The 17,066-nt window shown below is 43.5% G+C and overlaps 1 protein-coding gene and 1 non-coding gene across 2 annotated transcripts; both read right to left on the bottom strand.

The window, feature by feature from the left end:
• Positions 1 to 5,208: 5,208 nt before the first annotated feature.
• On the bottom strand, positions 5,209 to 5,310 carry LOC121488518. The gene has a single exon (XR_005987136.1). It is a non-coding gene; the product is annotated as a U6 spliceosomal RNA (small nuclear RNA).
• Positions 5,311 to 10,470: 5,160 nt separating this feature from the next.
• LOC121487016 (ribosomal protein L18-like) lies at positions 10,471 to 11,527 on the bottom strand. Its single transcript, XM_041748493.1, has 2 exons — positions 11,521 to 11,527; positions 10,471 to 11,052 (listed from the first exon to the last, which is right to left on the bottom strand). The coding sequence occupies exons 1-2, from the start codon at positions 11,525 to 11,527 to the stop codon at positions 10,478 to 10,480; spliced, it is 582 nt and encodes a 193-aa protein (XP_041604427.1). The 3' UTR covers positions 10,471 to 10,477.
• Positions 11,528 to 17,066: the final 5,539 nt, after the last annotated feature.

The following is a 17,066-nucleotide window of genomic DNA, read 5'->3' as shown; positions in this document are numbered from 1 at the left end:
AGAGGGAGAAGCAGGCTCCACACAGGGAGCACGATGTGGGATTCGATCCTGGGACCTCAGGATCACACGCTGAGCTGAAGGCAGACACTCAACTGCTGGGCCATCCAGACGTCTCTGTGGAGCCCACTTAAGGCTTACTTAAAAAAAAAATCCTTCAACTCATATAGATACCCTAACCACGGGATCCCTGGGTGGTGTAGCGGTTTCGTGCCTGCCTTTGGCCCAGGGCGCGATCCTGAAGACCCGGGACCGAGTCCCACGTCGGGCTCCCGGTGCATGGAGCCTGCTTCTCCCTCTGCCTATGTCTCTGCCTCTCTCTCTCTCTCTCTGTGACTATCATAAATTAAAAAAAAAAAAAAAAAACAAAAAACCCTAACCACCACCCACCCCCTGCCCAAAATGAATGCTTTTTAAATTGTAATGAGAGGGCAGCCCGGGTGGTTCAGCGATTTAGCGCTGCCTTTGGCCCAGGGTGTGATCCTGGAGACTCAGGATGAAGTCCCACATCGGGCTCCCTGGATAGAGCCTGCTTCTCCCTCTGCCTGTGTCTCTGCCTCTCTCTCTTTGTGTCTCTCATGAATAAATAAATAAAAATCTTAAAAAAAATTTTTTTGCACTTTAGCAGACAACACGCAGCCCTCTGACCTCTGACACTACTCCAGTGGGTGACGAGGAGTGCCACCTTGTTATTGCCAGATCGAGTGGAAGTCCTGGATTTTTACTCTTGCTCCTTTGACAGTGGAGGGACAAGGGAGGAGGAGACATTACTTCTAGGTGGGGATGCGGGGTAGGGTTCAGGCTGTCCATTAGGCCTGAAAGTAGTGGAGCATCTTGTTAGTGCTTTCCATGTGGCTTCCACAGATGCCGAGAAGGGGGTGGCCTTGTTACTGCTGAGCTGTGGTGGAAGTCCTCATGTCCACCTGGCCTCCTCTGACACCATGGTGGGTGCAGGTGGAAGTCCGAGCTCCTCTTGCCATCTTCACTGACCCTGCAAGGGGTTGGGGTGAGGAGTGAGCTGGGACACATCATTACAGCCTAGCAAGCGTGGAAGTATAGGCTCTCTAATTGGCCTTTGCTGGGGAGATGGCATTGCCATCACAGTTTTGCCAAGACGTTTGACCTGAGTGGAATGACTATTGTGTTAAAGTATCCATCTTGCTAGGCTGACCCTTTCTATTCCCTTAGGTAGAGAAAGCCAGCTTTTCTTAAGTGTTCGTTCTGTCTCTGCCCATTGGCATTTCTAGATTGCTGGCTTCTTTAGTATTCAGTTTGGGATATAAGAAGCAGAGAGAAAACCCAGGGAACCAACCAGCAAGGACTCAATCTTGAGTTCCTAGATTCCTAGCCAGTGGATCTACCAGTCTGCCTCTCTCCACCTTTCTTTTTTTTTTTAAAAGATTTTATTTATTTATTGAGACCGAGAGAGAGAGAGAGAGAGAGAGAGAGAGAGAGAGAGAGAGGCAGAGACACAGGCAGAGGGAGAAGCAGGTACCATACAGAGAGCCTGACGTGGGACTTGATCCGGAGGTCTCCAGGATCACGCCCTGGGCTGCAGGTGGCGCTAAACCGCTGTGTCACCGGGGCTGCCCTCTCTCCACCTTTCAGATATGTAAGTATATCTATCTATCCCAAGGTTTTTAGTTACACTAAATGGGAAGAATAGGGGAACGTGTGTTTCTTACATCTTCCTGAAACTAAGTCTAATATTTTTCATTTGATATATAATATGATTCTATTTTCCGAAAATTATTTCTTTCTGCCTATGTATCTACCTAGAAAAATGTTCACCTGGCCAAAGATGATCATTTCTGGGTGGTAAAATTTCAAGTGAATTTTTTTTTAGCTTTTATTTTATTTTTATTTTATTTTTTATTTTTTTATTTTTTTTAATTTTTATTTATTTATGATAGTCACAGAGAGAGAGAGAGAGAGAGGCAGAGACATAGGCAGAGGGAGAAGCAGGCTCCATGCACCAGGAGCCTGATGTGGGATTCGATCCCGGGTCTCCAGGATCGCGCCCTGGGCCAAAGGCAAGCGCCAAACCACTGCGCCACCCAGGGATCCCGCAGCTTTTATTTTTAATATTGAGATATGCTGTTTTTCAAAAAGAATAGAGGTATTAAAAAAAAAAAAACCAGTATGTGGTTTGGAGAAGGTTGGTTGGGAGATATTAATATCTGCAATGAAATGTTTACATCCTAGAAAACCCAGCTAATTTTCTTTTGAGTGATTGTAATCAGTTAAGAAGAATTATTTTCCTGTTGTCTCCTAGTGTGGTTTACCTCTCATCATCATTTGGCAATTTGAATAATCAAGAGGGACTATTTATTGACTTAAAAAACAAATCTTGTCTTCAAATTCATTTGAGGGGGCAGCCCGGGTGGCTCAGCGGCTTAGCGCCGCCTTCAGCCCAGGGCCTGATCCTGGAGACCTGGGATCTAGTCCCACATTGGGCTCTCTGCATGGAGCCTGCTTCTCCCCCTGCCTGTGTCTCTGTCTCTCTCTCTCTGTCTCTCTCTCCCTGTGTGTGTCTCTCATGAGTAAATAAAATCTTTAAAAAAAAATTCATTTGAGGAACAGAGACACTAGGCGTGTATGTACTGTTACTATTCAAAATATAAGTGAAATTTTAGGCAAATGAGAAAAGGCTACATAGGCATAAAAAAAATCATTCCATTGTGAATGCCATGGAGTCGTTCACTTTGGAATGAACAGTTATATGAATGGCATTTCAATTTGAAAAGATCGTGAGATTCTTTTGAATAATAAACTATGAGTTCTCAAAAAAGAAAAAAAGAGATATTCGTTATGAAACGATCCACCAAAGGTTTTGCTCTGCCCATCTTATTAAAACATTCTGGGACGCCTGGGTGGCTCTGCAGTTTAGTGCCTACCTTCCACCCAGGGCGTGATCCTGGAGTCCCGAGATCAAGTCCCACATCAGGCTCCCTGCAGGGGGTCTGCTTCCCCCTCTGACCGTGTCTCTGCCTCTCTCTCTGTGTCTCATGATTGGATGAATAAAATCTTAAAAAAAATAAAATAAAATAGTCTAACATATACATACAAATTTATGTACAGTAAAATTGTAGACAATCTAACATAAAACAAGTTTGCCTATAAATCCATCTTTCCCCTCATGCACTTGTAAGAAATGTGCTTTGAGAACACACTGGCCCTCAGAGGTGGGTTACTGATTTCTTAAAGAATTCAGAACTCTAAAGTGAAAGCCCGGCTATCTGGTGCTCTTGAATTCCAAGGAAATGGATTGCTACATATGGCTCTAATAAAGTTTTAACATAAACGTCTGTGGAAAATCTGAGGGTAATCTTGTAGAGGGATATTAAATTTGCGGGGTCTGTTGGCTGTTTACCCCTGAAGTGTTAGGTCCCCATCTGGTAAATGAGGTGAATTCGTTGACACTTTGTTCCTAAGGAGTCTGGAGAGCTCTAAGGATTGGTAAGAGGGCTGCCCTTCCCTTTTTAAGCCCTGGTTTTAAATCTAACCCGGGTTAACCTTGTGACCCTGAATTGTTGGTGTGAAATGAGGTGGTGATCTCAGTCTTGCCTTAAGGAAACGCCTTTCACATAGAAATTGGCACTAATTGGTCTCCCTGTTGACAGACAGGCTTAGCCGAGAGGCCATGATCGAGTAGGCAGTGAGAACAGAAACTAAATGACCCCACCACGGCGCAGCGTGTAGGCAGGCGGACACCGAGGCCAGCCACCAGGTCTGCCCTCCTCCAGCAGCATGGGACACGGACAGCACGGGAGCTGGCCCCAGGAGGCCCAAGGTGTGCCCTAAGAATGCTTTCCATATGTCTGGCCCTGTTCTGCAAAGCAGCCTGGGCGCTCAGAGGGCTCTAGACCAGGATTTTGCAAATTTTTTCTGTAAAGGGCCAGAGAGGAAATAGTTTTGGCTTCCCAGACCATCCAGACTTTGTTGCAGCCGCTCAACTCTACCAACAAAAGCAGCCACACCTAATACCTACATGACTGAGTGTGCCGATCTGCCAACATAGCTAGGTAGACATGGAAAATTGAGTTTTATGTAATTTTCACATGTCGAGAAATATTCTTCTGGGGGGTGCCTCGGTGGCTCAGTTGGTTAAGCATCTGCCTTCAGCTCAGGTCATGATCTCAGGGTCCAGGGATGGAGCCTTGCATGAGGCTTCCTCCTCAGTGGGGAGTCTGCTTCTCCCTCTCCCTCTGCCCCTCACCCCTGCTTATGCTCACTCAGTTGCTCTCTCTCTCTCCTCTTTCAAATCTTAAAAAGAAAGAAAAAGAAAAAAAAATCTTTTTTCTCCAAGCATTTAAAAATGTAAAAATTGGGACATCTGGTTGGCTCAGCAGTTGAGTATCTGCTTTCAGCTCAAGGCATGATCCTGGAGTCCTGGGATCGAGTCCCACATTAGTCTCCCTGCGGAAGCCTGCTTCTCCCTCTGCCTGTGTCTCTGCCTCTCTCTCTCTCTCTCTCTCTCTGTCTCTCATGAATAAATAAATAAAATCTTTTTAAAAATAAAAATAAATAAAAATGTAAAAATTATCCTTAGCTTACAGGCCATACAAAAACATTTTGGCTCACCATCTGTAGTTTGTGACTTCTGCTTTATTTATTTTATTTTATTCTATTTTTTAATTTATTTACTTTTCTGCCGTAATTCTTTTTTAAATTCAAGTATAGTCAACCTCCAGTGTTATATTAGTTTAATTATATTAGAATCATTATAATGGTTCAACAATTCTTTTTTTTTTTTTTTTTTTAAGATTTTATTTATTTACTCATGAGAGACACAGAGAGAGAGAGAGAGGCAGAGACACAGGCAGAGGGAAAAGGAGGCTATGTGGGACTTGATCCCGGGACTTTAGGATCACGTCCTGGGTGAAAGGCAGATGCTCAACCACTGAGCCACCCAGGTGCCTCATGATTCAACAATTCTATACACTTCTCAGTGCTCATCAAGATATGTGCATTCTGGGGGAGCCCAGTGGCTCAGTTGGTGAAGCATCTGCCTTTGGCTCATATCATGATCTCAGGCTCCTGGGATCCAGCCCCAAGTCAGGCTCCCTACTCAGCAGGAGTTTGTTTCTCTCTTTGCCTGCCCTCCCACCCCCGACCCTTAGCTCATGCTTGTTCTCTCTTAAATAAATAAATAAAACCTTTAAAAAGAAAGAGATGTGTACTCTCAATCCCCTTTATCTATTTCACCCAAAAAATGTGGAACAAGTCACAGATTTGTGTGTCATCCTTGCTCAGAGGCCGTGATCATCTCTATCACTTCCATTTCAGTATATATACTGCCAAGGCAAGCACTAGTGACCTCTGTCTCAGACCTAGAGTTGGAGATCTCCCTCACTTCCACTCCTGGCTCAGTCACTAACTAGCTATGAGACACTGGGCACTTGGTTAGCTTCTGTGGGCCTAAGTTTCTTTATCATGAGTGTGTGTGTGTGTGTGTGTGTGTGTGTGTGTGTGTTTCTTTTTAAGATTTTATTTATTTATTCATGAGAGACACAGAGAGAAAGAGAGGCAGAGACACTGGCAGAGGGATCAGGCCCTGGGCTGAAGGCAGTGCTAAACCGCTGAGCCACCCGGGCCGCCCTATCTAGTGTGTTTTGACAGAATGGGGAGGAATATGAACAAATGAAATGAAGTTTCTTTTAGCTATAATAGTAGATTTCCTGATTCTATTATAGGAGTGTAAGTCACCCCAAGCAATGTTACATATGTGGAATAGAAATTAGTTAATTTAAGGACATACATAGGGGTGCTGGGGTGACTCAGTCAGTTAAGCATCTCACTCTTGGTGACTTGGCTTCAGCCCAGGTCCTTATCTCAGTGTCTTGGGATGAAGCCCTTCAATGGGCACTTGGCAGAAGGGTTGCTTGAGATTCTTTCTCTCCCTCTGTCCCCCTTCTCTAAAATAAATAAATAAAAATCTATAAAAGCTAACACAGGGATCCCTGGGTGGCTCAGCGGTTTGGCGCCTGCCTTTGGCCCAGGGCGCGATCCTGGAGACCCAGGATCGAATCCCACGTCAGGCTCCCGGTGCATGGAGCCTGCTTCTCCCTCTGCCTCTCTCCCTCTCTCTCTCTCTCTCTCTCTCTCTCTCTCTCTCTGTGTGTGTGTGTGTGTGTGTGTGACTATCATAAATAAATTTAAAAAAAAATTAAAAGCTAACACATACATCTTAATATTCTCAGTGTGATTCTTTGTCCCAGTAAGAGGAGCAGTGTCAATTCTGAACGCAAGACCAAGATTTAGAGACTGTTATCTCTGTATGAAGGCTCTCATCCCTTCTGTTTTTCCAATGCTATTTTTTTTAATATTTAATTTATTTATTCATGAGAGACACACAGAGAGAGGCAGAGACACAGGCAGAGGGAGAAACAGGCTCCATGCAGGGAGCCCGATGTGGGACTCGATCCTGGGATTCCAGGATCAGGCCCTGAGCCTACAGCAGATGTTTAACCGCTGAGCCACTCAGGCAATCCCGCTATTCTTTTTCTTTCCTAGGTTGTTGGGTTTTTTTTTCCCCCTTTTTTCCTTTTTCCTTTTCTTTCTTTCTTTTTTTCTTTTTGTGGATGGGGAAAGTATGATCCCAGAGTTTTGTAGAAAACAGAAATTGTTTTCCTTCAAAGATGTTATTTTAAAATATTAATGTTTTTATGTCTAAATTGACAAGTGTGTTTTATAAGCACTCTGCTAACCAGATGTACCTTATTGTAAGAGGTGATGACTAAGGATTAGTAATCATTTTTACTTTAGATCAGAAAAGAAGATCAGCAAACAACTTACCCAACACACTGCTGTTTCTTTTTAAAAGGTGGAGGTATTTTATTTTATTTTATTTTATTTTTTAATTTTAGGTAAGTAAGGTATTTTAAGAGCATATTCATTTCTTCATAAATCACATTCATGTATCCCTTTGTTTTTCCTTTTGTTCTTTGTATCAAATACTTAGTCAGTGTTCCTATTTCTCATAAATTGCCTCACATTTGTTTTGTTCCAATTAGGATCCAAATAAGGTCCACACTCACTATTGCATTAGTTGACATTACATTCTTTTTACTTTATGCTCTTCTCTTCTGCTTTTTCTCATCATAAATTTGTTACAAAGGCACTAGATTACAAGCTATCTGGGCAAATGGCATGTCTCCTTTATCTCCTCCTCTTAATTACCCAAAGCAGCATCTGGAATTTAGCAGGCTCAATAAGTACCTTTTCTTGTTGTATTATAGGTATGTCTACAAAGCCACCTGTTTTATTTGGATCCTCTGGAGAATGCTGAATGAACCACATCTCTGCAGTCCTACACCAGGGCTGTTTGGCACCAACTTGAACATCCAGTTCTCCCCTTATCATACTATGGTTTTTTTTTTTTAAGATTTTATTTATTTATTAATGAGACACACACACACACACACAGAGAGAGAGAGAGAGAGAGAGAGAGGCAGAGACACAGGCAAAGGGAGAAGCAGGCTCCATGCAGGGAGCCTGACACTGACACGGGACTCGATCCCCGGTCTCCAGGATCACACCCTGGGCTGAATGAAGGCAGTGCTAAACCACTGAGCCACCCAGGCTGCCCTATTGTGTTCTTTACCATCTTGTTCAGAGAACTGTTTTCTGGCTCTTTAGCCAAGCTGTGGGGGGCATTCTAGAGGGTCAACAGATGAATACGAGGTCATCCTGGATTCCTGTTAAGAGACTTAAGCAACTTGAGGCGTCTGGGTGGCTGAGGCATTTGAGCATCTGACTCTTGGTTTCATCTCAGGTCATGATCTCAGGGTCATGGGATTAAGCCCCGCATCAGATTCTGGAGTCTGCTTGAGATTCTCTCCTTCCCCTTCTGCCCCTCCACTCTCTCTTTCTTCTCTCTCAAATAAACAAAAATTTTTAAAAATTTATTTGACAGCGAGAGAGAGAGAGAGAGAGAGAGAGAGAGAGTACAAGCTGGTAGAGGGAGCAGCAGGGAGAGGGAGAGGGAGAAGCAAACTCCCCGCTGAGCAGGGAGCCTGACAAGGGACTCAATCCCAGGACCCCAGGATCATGACTTGAGCCAAAGGCAGACGATTTACCAACTGAGCCACCCAGGCACCCCATAAATAAATCTTGGGGAAAAAAAGGCTTAAATAACTGGTAACAGATTGTGAGAAGGAACAAAGCAACATTTGTTTCTCAATTCAAGATAATTTCAGAGTGTGAGGGAAATCCCTTAGCATCTTTTCTTCTCTCTTCCCCAAGAAAGCAGAGAAAAGAGACTCATAGCTACCAGGCAGGGGCCTCACTGGAAACAGAGTTCCTTTGAGATCTGGGCATCTGGAGTGGGGCCAACTCATTTTTGGTGGGATTTGCATGTAAATAGTGGGATATGAGGCCCAGCTTTACACCCTGTGTGTAATAAAACTGAAGAGAAAGGGTTTCTCCTTTAAAATCCTGAAACTGGGCTTGGCATCTTGCCTTAGGCCTGCATACTTTACTCCTTTTTTTTTTTTTTTAGGTGTAGGGAAAGAGTTAATCTGATTTTCCAGGTTTAAAATAATAAGAATTTTGCTGACTTGCTCTCTTTCCAGGGCACTTCATTGCACGTATTTAACAGGCTGGTGTTGTGGCTTTTTTTTTTTTTTTTTTGAAAGTAATATTTTCCAGCTTTCAGACCTGCCCCTGACCCCAGGGTTAATGGGGAAGTGGAATGATGGAGTCTCTTCATTTTGGGTAGAAAGCTTATTGGCTCTGAGGGCCCCAGTACAGGAGAGCCAGCTGCCTTAACTTCTTTTAAACCTCCTCCTTCTCTTTTCTGGTAAAATTTTTAGCAAGTATAGAAAAGCTCAAAGAAAGAAAGAAAGAAAAATTGCTTGTAATGCCACCATCCAGAAATGATTTCTGTTAATGATAATATTCCAATTCCCTCTCTCCAAACAAAAATGGGATTATTGGGGTGTTGTAAGTGCTTTATGAGTGTTAGTTCCTTTAACCAGTGGGAAGGGGCAGAGTACAGGAAGCTTGTATTGGCTTCTGACAGAGACTTCTCCTCCTCCTTCTCTTCCTCCTCCTTCTTCAGATTTTACTTATTTATTTGACACACACAGAGAGAAAACAAGCAGGGAGAGAGAGAGAGGGAAAAGCAGACTCCTCACTGAGCAGGGAGCCCACTGTGGGGCTCAGTCCCAGGAACCTGAGATCATGACCCGAGCTGAAGGCAGATTCTTTTTTTTTTTTTTTTTTTTTTTTTTAATTTTTATTTATTTATGATAGTCACAGAGAGAAAGAGAGGCAAAGACATAGGCAGAGGGAGAAGCAGGCTCCATGCACCGGGAGCCTGATGTGGGATTCGATCCTGGGTCTCCAGGATCGCGCCCTGGGCCAAAGGCAGGCGCCAAACCCGCTGCGCCACCCAGGGATCCCTGAAGGCAGATTCTTAACCAGTGAGCCACCCAGGTGCTCCCTGACAAACACTGTCCTTGACCAAACTTGGTTAGGCTCCTCTAAACCTTTCTTTCTCCTTTTCTTTCTTTCTTTCTTCCTTCCTTCCTTCCTTCCTTCCTTCCTTCCTTTCTTTCTCCTTCTCCTTCTCCTTCTCCTTCTCCTTCTCCTTCTCCTTCTCCTTCTCCTTCTCCTTCTTCCTGTTTCTTTAAGTAGTCTCCACACCCAACACAGGATTTGAACTCAGTACCCTGAGATCAAGAGTCCCATGCTCTATTGACTGAGCCAGCTAAGTGCCCCTCCTCTAAGTCTTTCCTTCCTTCCTTCCTTCCTTCCTTCCTTCCTTCCTTCCTTCCTTCCTTCCTTCCTTCCTCTTTCCTTCCTTAGTAGGCTCCATGCTCAGTGTAGAGCCAAGCATGGGGCTCAAACTCACGACTCTGAGATCAAGACCTGAACTGAGATCAAGAGTTGGATGCTTAACCGACTGAGCCCCTCAGGTGCCCTAGGCCTTCTTTCTGAGTAGGCCTCCAACTTGGACCCCATTCTGTCTTTTGCCTGCTCAGCCCAGCCATAGCAAGAATCCTGAAAAGGTTGGTTTTGTAGGAACACCCCACCTTTGATGTATAAATCCTTGACCTCCCTTTAGCAGGAGTGCTGTTATGCCATTTTGGCAAGAATCCCCCACCCCCACCCCTTGACGTCCCTTATTAGTAATTTCTGTTCACTGACTCCCTCACTCTGCTTCTTGGTCAAAATCCCCAGCTTCTTTGCTGTCTTTGCTTTACAACTGTCTGCTGTCTAGACTTTGCAATGGTCTTGAATAAAGCTTTCATTACCATTTTACAAGTGTCAGAATCATTTTTTCTTTAGTACTTCTCACATCAGAACCAGGGGATTTCTTGTATTTTTAGCCTTTAAGTGTTCCAAACTAAGGATCTTTTTTTCCTCCAGTATTTATTTCTTTTCTTTCTTTCTTTCTTTCTTTTTTCTTTTCTTTTTTTTTTTTTTTTTTTTTGCATTCAAAATCTTTTTAATAACAAGGCAGGATCTGGGGTTAATTTTTGTAGCCTCTGCTGGCCCTGCGGCCTCTGGCACACTCAAACTTCTGGCCCTTGGATCTCACGTAGGGTTTGGTGTGGCTGTGTGGGGTTCCTGGGGCCTTGCCAAAGTGTCTGTACACCTCTCGGCCCTTGCGTGGACCAGAGAGTAAGACGGTGCCACAGGCCTTAGGGGGGTCCAGGGCCAACTGATCGAAGGTGAGGATCTTGCCTCCAGCTTTGAGGATGCGGCTCCGGCCACGGCTACTCACGCGCAGTGCACACACCTTCAGCTTGGGCACCTCCTGGACACGCACATCATCCGTTATGGTTCCTACAACCACAGCTGTTTTGTTTTCCCGGCCAGGCAGTTTCATCTTCCGGATCATCCGGGAAAGGGACAGAGGTGGCCGGTTGGTGCGACTCATGAACAACCTCTTCAACACAACCTGGTTAAAGGTAGAGTTGGCTTGTCTGGCCAGAAACCTGTACAGCTTGACCAACAGTCTCAGGTAGATGTCCTGGCTCTTGGGCTCCTTGCGCCCAACCTTTCGGTCCTTGTGGCGGATGTCGACTCCCAGGATGGCGCCTCCTGCTCAGCCAGGTCCGGAAAGAGAGAACCTCCAGTATTTATTTCCTTATTGGCCGTTTGCCATTAGAGAGATAAAGAAAAGAACAGTCTAAAGGCAAATCAGAATCAGCTTTGGGATACAGCTCTCAGGCTCTAAATTTGCATCCCTTAGTATCTCATTGGACTCAGTAACTATTTTTTTTTTCAGTAACTATTTAAAACACAATAAGGTTTCTATCTTTGGGTGTGAAAGTGGAGTTATAGAACCAGGAAGCTGGAAGGGACCCTAAGAAATTCTTCAGGTTGGTTAAGCATTTTTGCTCTCTTTTTACAGATAAGGCTATTGTGGTCCAGAGTCTGTCTCATTTCGGTAGCTAAAATAATGGAGGTAATTTGTTTCGTGTGTATGTACACATCCGTGAATGTGTATTTTAAGAAATGACATTAGGGGTGCTTGGGTGGTTCAGTCAGTTAAGCATGTGACTTTGCCTTGCATTGCGATCTCAGGGTCCTAGAATGGAGCCCTGAGTTGGGCTCTGTGCTCAGCGGGGAGTCTGCTTCTCCCTCTCCCTCTGCCCCTCCCCCTGCTTCTTCTCTCTCTCTCAAATAAATAAATAAAATCTATTTTTTAAAAAAAGGACCGGTATTAAATACTTCCCACCCCCACCACCCCTACCGCCTTTTGTCTACCCTTTGCATCAACACAGTTGCTTAACAAAGCCTCACATTTTTCTTAGAGAAATACAAACAAAAGTCTCCAGGACTTTTTTTTTCTTTTTCTTTTTCTTTTTTCCTGGTACAGGGAAAAAAGATGCTGTAGAAGTGGAAATGGTCATAAAGAGAACTCAGATAGGAAATGATTTCTTTTTTTTTAAAGATTCTATTTATTTGAGAGAGAAAGAGAGAGAGCGCATAACCCCGGGGGAGGGGGTGGCAAAGGAAGAAGCAGGTTTCCCACTGAGCAGGGAGCCCAATGTGGGGTTCAATTCCAGGACCTAGGATCATAACCTGAGCCGAAGGCGGGTGCTTAACTGACTGAACCACCCAGGTACCCCAGAAAATAATTTCTAAATCAGCCATAAGTGTCAAGGCTTCATTTTCTGAATTAAGGGGAAGAAACTTCAGCCTGATGAATTTTGGTGTGGGAAAAATTTTGAGACAATTAATCCAAACATCATCCTCTGTGTACATGTGTGCTATAAACAGACTCCAGAGAAACCACTGAACTCCAAATGCCTGGATGTGTAAGGCCCGGGTGTGCCCATTCCTTGAGGCTTTGCCCTGGCATTGACTATTGGATAACCAGGTCTTCCTGTGATTCACCTACAAACCAGAAATGCTTATGTGTGTGGTGACCCCAGACTCGTGAGGAGCAGCAGAAGTGGAGTTATCCTGGATTGAGTACTAGTTAAACTGAACTTGATTCACATAGAATGAAGTTAAGGCCTTGGTATTGGGCTGTGTGCTGGATCACAGAGATGAGTCAGTCAGGAACCTGGCCCTCAAGGAATCCCAGGCTGCCCGATGAGACAGATAATTTAAGTATGACAGCCCTTAACACACAAGTGCTATAAAAGGGTTAACAATGTGCTCCAGGAACAGATGATATCTCCTTGGATGTGTCACAGGTTTTATGGGCTGAGCTTTGCAGGATATCACCTGATGGAAGGGAGAAGGCCTTCTAGGCAGATGGAATAATGTGAGCAAAGACGTGGGAAGGTGTGTAATTTTGTGTCACTGGAGCACAAGATCCTTGGTGTGGACTGCAGGAGGAGGGCAAGGGTAGAAACGGAGATGACGTTAGAAAGACAGGCTGGGATCAGAGTGTGAAGAGCATCAAATGCTCTACTTAGAATAGACCCAAGGTGGTTATGAGCATCCAATGGTCAAGTTTATCTTCTACAGCAATTACAAATGTAGTGGGTATGCATTTGCTCTTCCTGCAGGTTCAGTTCTCTAAACCAAATAAAATCTAAATTTCATGTGCCAGAGTTGGCCAAAAATTGAATCTTGGCTATGTTTTTGGGGAATCCATTCCTTGGAGTTATCAGAAAACTTGGAGGTTTACATGGTATCCAGAAAATGGGGAAAGCAGTCCTGGTCTTTATCCTAGGGTCTCATTATAGTTATGTTAGCCTCTGCTGCCATAAGGTCCTGATGTCATGGGCTGCTCCTCCATCTCCAGCAATGACTGAGTTCTGAAGCTCTAAGTTGGCTCAGAGCGGCCCCGGCCATGGTCCTTACTGTAATTGCCTCAGGGGCCATCTCACTGTTGCTTTCAAGGCATTAGCACCAGCATCAGCAAGTATCTGTCCATATGAAGCACTCTTGGGGAAAGAACCTCCCAGCAGTGCTACTCCCTCAATTCAATTAAAGGCATTAGCTTCCCAGTTCCTTCTCTCTAGGACAAGCCATCTTTTTTTTTTTTTTTAAATTAAATTTTTTTTAGAGGTGGGGAGAGGCAGAGGGAGAAGGAGAGAGGGCATCTTAAGCAGACTCTGAACTGGGTGTGAGATCTCAGAACCCTGAGATCAAGATCTGAGCTGAAATCAAGAATCAGACTTTTTTTTTTTTTTAAGATTTTATTTATTTATGCATGAGAGACACACACACACACAGGCAGAGACACAGACAGAGGAAAAGCAGGCTCCAAGCAGGAAGCCCGATGTGGGACTCGATCCTGGGACTCCAGGATCACACCCTGGGCCAAAGGCAGGCACCAAACCACTGAGCCACCCCGGGGATCCCTCAAGAATCAGACTTGTAACCAACTGAGCCACCCACACACCCCCAAGGACAAGCCATCTCATCATCCTCAGTGGTTCTGAAGCTCAAAAGCTCTTTAGAGATCCTATGTTCTGTCCCATGAAAGGCCACTGTACTTTTTTTGTGTAGTTTTTTTTTTTTTTAGGCCACTGTAATTTTGAAGTCAACAGCAAATTGGATGAACTCAATAAATCTTCACAAAGATGTGATAATGGGAAAGGCAACGTATATGCCCTTAACAGTGCCTTTGGAGACATGATCTTTTCTAAAGTGAGATTATCTGGGCAGGAATTTCTCGCCAGGAATTTTTTTTTTCTTTTTTTTCTGGCCAGGAATTTTAGGACTGATAAGGTGAGCAAGAGAGGGATCACGTAGAAATAGGAGAGGAGAAAAATGAGGTAACTCATTAGTAACTATTTACTTTGGAGGGAATAAATAGGACAGTTGTTAATCCTATTTCTCAAAATGACCAGAGCTAATCTCTTAATGTCCTGATATGTTTTTTTTTCTTGATATGTTTTTGAAAGTATTTTTTGAACAAGAAGTATTTGCACATGATAATACACAGTGAAAAATAAGCCTTCCTTTTACCCTGTTCCTCATTCCTCTCTCTAGAGGTAACCACTATTATCACCAGCTTCTTAGGTACCCTTCCAGAGATTCTCCAGCCACATTTTTAAATGCCCATTTTTAAAATGCAAGTAGTGGGTCTACCTTTCTTTTTTACTTAAAAATATATTTTGGGGGTGTCTGTCTGACTTAGTCAGAAGAGGGTGTGACTCTTGATCTCAGGGTCATGAGTTTGATCCCCACATTGGGTATGGAGATTACTAAAAAAATTAACTTAAAAAAACATATCTGGGATATTGTATCAGTCACTGCATAAAATTTTGTCTCAATCTTTTTTTTTTGTCTCAATCTTTTTAAACAATTGCATAGTATGCTGTTTAGATTTGCATATAGTGTTAGAATTACTTTGTCCTTTCTCAGGCATAGACTCCATTGAAAATTTAAAAAAATTTAAAAATCCCTTTGAGACTTTTAAGTATAGCTTTTAGTTTGACTACTGTGTGCCTCTCTAAAGTGGAGAATGATACCAAATCTGTCTTCTAAAAATGTTTCTGGGGACACCTGGATGGCTCAGATGATTAAGCATCTGCCTTTGGCTCAGGTCATGATCTCAGGGTCCTGGGATTGGCCCACATTGCATTGGGCTCCCTGCCCATCAGGAAGTCTGCCTCTCCCTCCGACTCTCTCTTCTGCTTGTGTTCTCTCTCAAATGAATTTTAAAAATCTTTTTTTTTAAAAAGATTTTATTTATTTATTTATTCATGAGAGACACACACAGAGAGAGGCAGAGACATAAGCAGAGAGAGAAGCAGGCTCCATGCAGGGAGCCTGATGTGGGACTCGATTTTGGGACTCAATCCTGGGACTCCAGGATCGCGCCCTCGGCCGAAGCAGGAGCTTAACCGCTGAGCCACCCAGACGTTCCCAAAAAATCCTTTTTAAAAAATAAAAATGTTTCTGTTTGGTCTTCAGAGATCACAAAGACGAAAGCTCTTGAGAAGTTTCTGTTTACTCAAAAAAAAAAGTTTCTGTTTAGAGAAACAAACTACAGTTTTGCCATGTAATACTGGCCATTTAGCTTGGAGATCTTCATTTTTCCATGAACTCTTAAGATCAAACGTTCCATTTGTTAGTAGTTTCGGGATATTTGTGAGGTAGCTGATTCTTTGGGAAAACAAGTGGATACATATTTGGCTGTAATTTAAAATTTTTCTCCTTACACTCTTCCTTATTCTTTTGTTAACTGGACTAGCATAAGTAAAATGATAATGGAAATGTCACAAATATGAATGAAAGTCTCTACAGTAAGACAGTTCTACCTCATAATTTCAGGCCTTCAAATCTCAAAGCCTGGTCTACCTGACAGTGAGAATCAAGCTCAGGACAATTTTTCAGACCAGGCAACAGGTCTGGTGAGGGTGTGGTCTTCTGGCTTCCCTGCCTAGCCAGGTGTGTGGACAATGTTGGGATCTCTGTCTGATTGTCCATTAGCTTTGTCCTTATAGGCAAGTAACCTAAGCTTTCTAAGCTTTTAGTTCTTTTTATTTTCTTTAAATTTTATTTATTTATTTATTTATTTATTTATTTATTTATTTATTCATTTATTTATTTTCTTTTTTAGTAGGCTCTACGCCCAGCATGGAGACTAACACGGGGCTTGAACTTACAACTCTGAGATCAAGACCTGAGCTAAGATCAAGAGTTGGATTCTTACTGACTGAGCCACCCAGGCACACCCTCACCCCATTTCTAAGTTTTTGTTTTTCTTGTGGAAGATGGGGCTTAATAACATTACCTTTCAGAGAGTCAATTTTGAGGATAAAATTAGATCACACATGTAAGACCCTTAGTATAGCTCCAGGCACGGAGTGTGCTGAGAGTAAATGAGAAGTATTATTATCCTTCTTAAAATGGAAAAGAGGGGATTCCTGGGGGGCTCAGCAGTTTGGCACCTGCCTTTGGCCCAGGGCGCGATCCTGGAGTCCTGGGATTGAGTCCCGCGTCGGGCTCCTGGTGTGGAGCCTGCTTCTCCGTCCTCCTGTGTCTCTGCCTCTCTCTTTCTCTCTCTACATCTATCATGAATAAATAAGTAAATAAATCTTTTTTTAAAAAAGGAAAAGACACTATGTTAGATACAGAGATAAGTCACAGTTCTCCAGGATGGGAAACATAGCAAACATATCCTTGATCTTGCAAGGTTAGGGCTATGATAGAGAGAACTCAGTGGAAGAAACTTTGTGCTCCCCATGGAGCTTCTATAGACATAGGAGTTTAGTTCATTTAGGCTCTCTGTTGTATTTATCCATCCATCCATCTCCACCAGAGTCAGAATTCAGACGTGGGAAGGCTGTCTCAGGTTTGCATGCTTATTTGAATTAAAAACTGTGTCAGAAAAAAAATTGTGTTAGACTTATTTGTCATAGGGAACCCTGATTGGTAATTGTCTAACTCTGTCTCTTACTATCTGTGTGATCAGGATGCACTATTTTTTTTTTCCTTTTAAGATTTTATTCATTTGAGAGAAAGAGAAAGAAGGAGCACATGAACAGAGGTATGGCAGGTGGAGAGGCAGAGGGAGAGGGAGAAGCAGACTGCCCACTGAGCAGGGAGCCCAAGGTGGGGCTCAATCCCAGGACCCTGAGATCATGACCAGAGCCAAAGGAAGACGCTTAACCAACTGAGCCCCCGGGCGCCCCCAC

This window comes from Vulpes lagopus, chromosome 3, assembly GCF_018345385.1.
Source record: "Vulpes lagopus strain Blue_001 chromosome 3, ASM1834538v1, whole genome shotgun sequence".
NCBI classification, from domain to species: Eukaryota; Metazoa; Chordata; class Mammalia; order Carnivora; family Canidae; genus Vulpes; species Vulpes lagopus.
The sequence above is the reverse complement of the archived record's forward strand: the minus strand, read 5'-3'. Positions and strand labels throughout refer to the sequence as shown.